The sequence below is a fragment of the Enhydra lutris genome, unplaced genomic scaffold (assembly GCF_002288905.1).
Source record: "Enhydra lutris kenyoni isolate GAN:26980312 unplaced genomic scaffold, ASM228890v2 scaffoldscaffold21, whole genome shotgun sequence".
Lineage (NCBI taxonomy): Eukaryota > Metazoa > Chordata > Mammalia > Carnivora > Mustelidae > Enhydra > Enhydra lutris.
This window is the reverse complement of record NW_019154105.1, coordinates 25014512-25017043: the sequence shown is the minus strand read 5'-3', so window position 1 is coordinate 25017043 and position 2532 is coordinate 25014512. Positions and strand designations below refer to the sequence as shown.

The 2532-nt window shown below is 47.5% G+C and overlaps 1 protein-coding gene across 6 annotated transcripts in view; it reads left to right on the top strand.

Moving 5' to 3' along the window:
• LOC111148912 (KIT proto-oncogene receptor tyrosine kinase) overlaps positions 1-2532 on the top strand; it is an 83015-nt gene that overhangs the window by 79347 nt on the left and 1136 nt on the right. For all 6 annotated transcript variants that reach the window (XM_022505694.1, XM_022505699.1, XM_022505697.1 and 3 more), the window contains 3 exons: positions 1047-1158; positions 1263-1362; positions 1753-1858. In XM_022505694.1, coding sequence (XP_022361402.1) covers positions 1047-1158; positions 1263-1362; positions 1753-1858 — 318 coding nt within the window. The remainder of the gene's footprint in view (positions 1-1046; positions 1159-1262; positions 1363-1752; positions 1859-2532) is intronic.

Sequence of the window (2532 nt, the reverse complement as noted above, 5' to 3'; positions counted from 1 at the left end):
GAGAGGAAGGGAAGCAGGCTCCCTGCTGAGCAGAGAGCCCAATGCAGGGCTCGATCCCAGGACCCTGAGATCATAACCTGAGCCGAAGGCAGAGGCTTTAACCCACTGAGCCACCCACACGCCCCAACAGCTCTTTTCTTCTGTTCTTTGTAGATGTCTGATTTGGAATAGAAATAACTGTGACAGCGGTTATGCTGCAGCTTCGTAGTAACTTGTTAGTGGTTGGGGACCTTTGCTGGAATGCACAAGGGTGGGACTTAGGTCCCACCAGGCTTCTAGACTGGGGGTTCCAGCTCAGGCCCGTCGAGCTAACCAGTTACAGATCTCTCTTCACCAGGCTCACACGACATGTTACTGCCCCAAATTTACTATATCTTAGCCATGTGTCGTCTCCCTGTGTCAGCTTCTCAGAAGGTTCTTCCACTCCACATAGGTTCTGAGTCATTTTTTTCTGCCGTGGCCCCTTCCATAGTCCAGTGAGGCCAGTTGGAACCCTTGTAAGAATGTTGTTTTAGGGACGCCTAGGTGGCTTAAAAAAAAAAAAAAAGAACATTGTCTTAAATGTGTAAAATAAAATCTTTAGGATTACCAAGAAACACAGTTCAGGTGGAATATAGTTCTCAGGCAATTAAAAAGCCCATTTTTGATGTTGGTACCTGTGCTGTGTTGTTATGTGGAGCAACCCGTTCTAGGTGTGGGTCTCAAAACTGCTGTGACTGGTGACATCACATGATGATGATGAAAGTGTCTGTTGGTTCCTGCTGGTGACAAAGTCACAGGAACAGCTAAGACCGATGGGTGTTACTGCCTTCATTCACAACTGAAGGAAATGCTAAACTTCATATAAAAGTTAGTGAAAACAAGAATGTCATTCTTTCTCCCTTCCAAGTTCATAGGCCCCTGAATCCAGGACACCTGTAGTGGAGCTAACGCGGGGGGCTCAGTTGGTTAAGCAGTCTGCCTTCGGCTCAGGAATATTTTCTATTCAATTTTTTTTTTTGAACTTATTAATTAACATCACCAAATGTGTTGTGCTTGCGTTCTAGGCTCGGCTGCCTGTGAAGTGGATGGCACCGGAAAGCATTTTCAACTGTGTGTACACATTCGAGAGTGATGTCTGGTCCTATGGGATTTTTCTATGGGAGCTGTTCTCTTTAGGTAAAGTGCTTTCCAGAGGCACCTTGGTTAGACTCTGAGCATCTTCTTTAAGATTGTTATCAGCGTCCTGCTTGCTTATTATCGATTTGTAAACTGTGTCTCAGGAAGCAGCCCCTACCCTGGGATGCCAGTCGATTCGAAGTTCTACAAGATGATCAAAGAAGGGTTCCGAATGCTCAGCCCTGAGCACGCACCTGCTGAAATGTAAGGGTTGAGATGTTTTCCTTCAGGTCCTGCTTCCCCTTTTGTTTTCCTTTTCAAAGACAGAAACCCGGGTGTGTGTTTGTGTTGGGGGTGGAGGGGGTGCAACAGTGTTTCACCAGGACGGTCTGAAGTATCGACATCTCCTGGTTCCTTTTGATGACATCCTGAGCAGGTGTCATTTTTGTAGCTTATTTTCATAATCTCTTGTCACCAAATATGCAGAAAGCTTCAGCAGTCTTCCACAGGCCCAGTGTTTTATTTCATGCCCGTGCCATTCAGTGTGCCCAGTTGCACGGCCCTGGAATGATTTTTGAGATGGTCACATGGTGTACACTGAGAAGCCAAACCAAGGGCGTTGAAGAGTGATAGGAAATGGCCCTCGCTTCGCAGGTATGACATCATGAAGACTTGCTGGGATGCTGATCCCCTGAAAAGGCCAACGTTCAAGCAGATCGTGCAGCTAATTGAGAAGCAGATTCCGGATAGCTCCAATCATGTGAGTACACTCCGGGGCCCCCACTCTCGGTCCCAGGTGTTTCCTTCTCGGGCCCATCCCTTCTCTCCTTGGCTTAGGCGGCATACTGGACTTTGGGTAGGCAAGGAAGGCAATGGTAACAAGTTCTTTCTGCCTGACCCCCATTCTGAGCATAAAGATGTGGGATGAGGAGGAAAAAGGGGAAGGCTTTGTTTCCTCCCCCAACCCCAGATGCTGGTCATGGGGTTGGCGTGTTCTCTGTCTCACATGTCTGGGCCATTCAGCCTTTGGACAGTTGGGGTAATGTGAACTAGAATAAAAAGCATAGAAGAGACAGCTGTTACAGCAGGGAAATAAGCCGTCTGCTCAAACAGGCATAGCCAGAAAATGGCAGCTAGCTTTCATGCCCACAAGCCATATAGAATGAAGAGCTTTTTGAGGTTGAGAGATCCCCGCCAGTGATTTGAGGAGGTGGGGGGGTTGGGGTGGGGATTCTAAACTCAAAGCCATTATTTCTTCTCCTACTCTTTTTTTTTTTTTTTAAAGATTTTATTTATTTATTTGTCAGAGAGAGAGAGGGAGAGAGAGCGAGCACAGGCAGACAGAATGGCAGGCAGAGGCAGAGGAAGAAGCAGGCTCCCTGATGAGCAAGGAGCCCAATGTGGGACTCGATCCCAGCGTCCTGGGATCGAGTC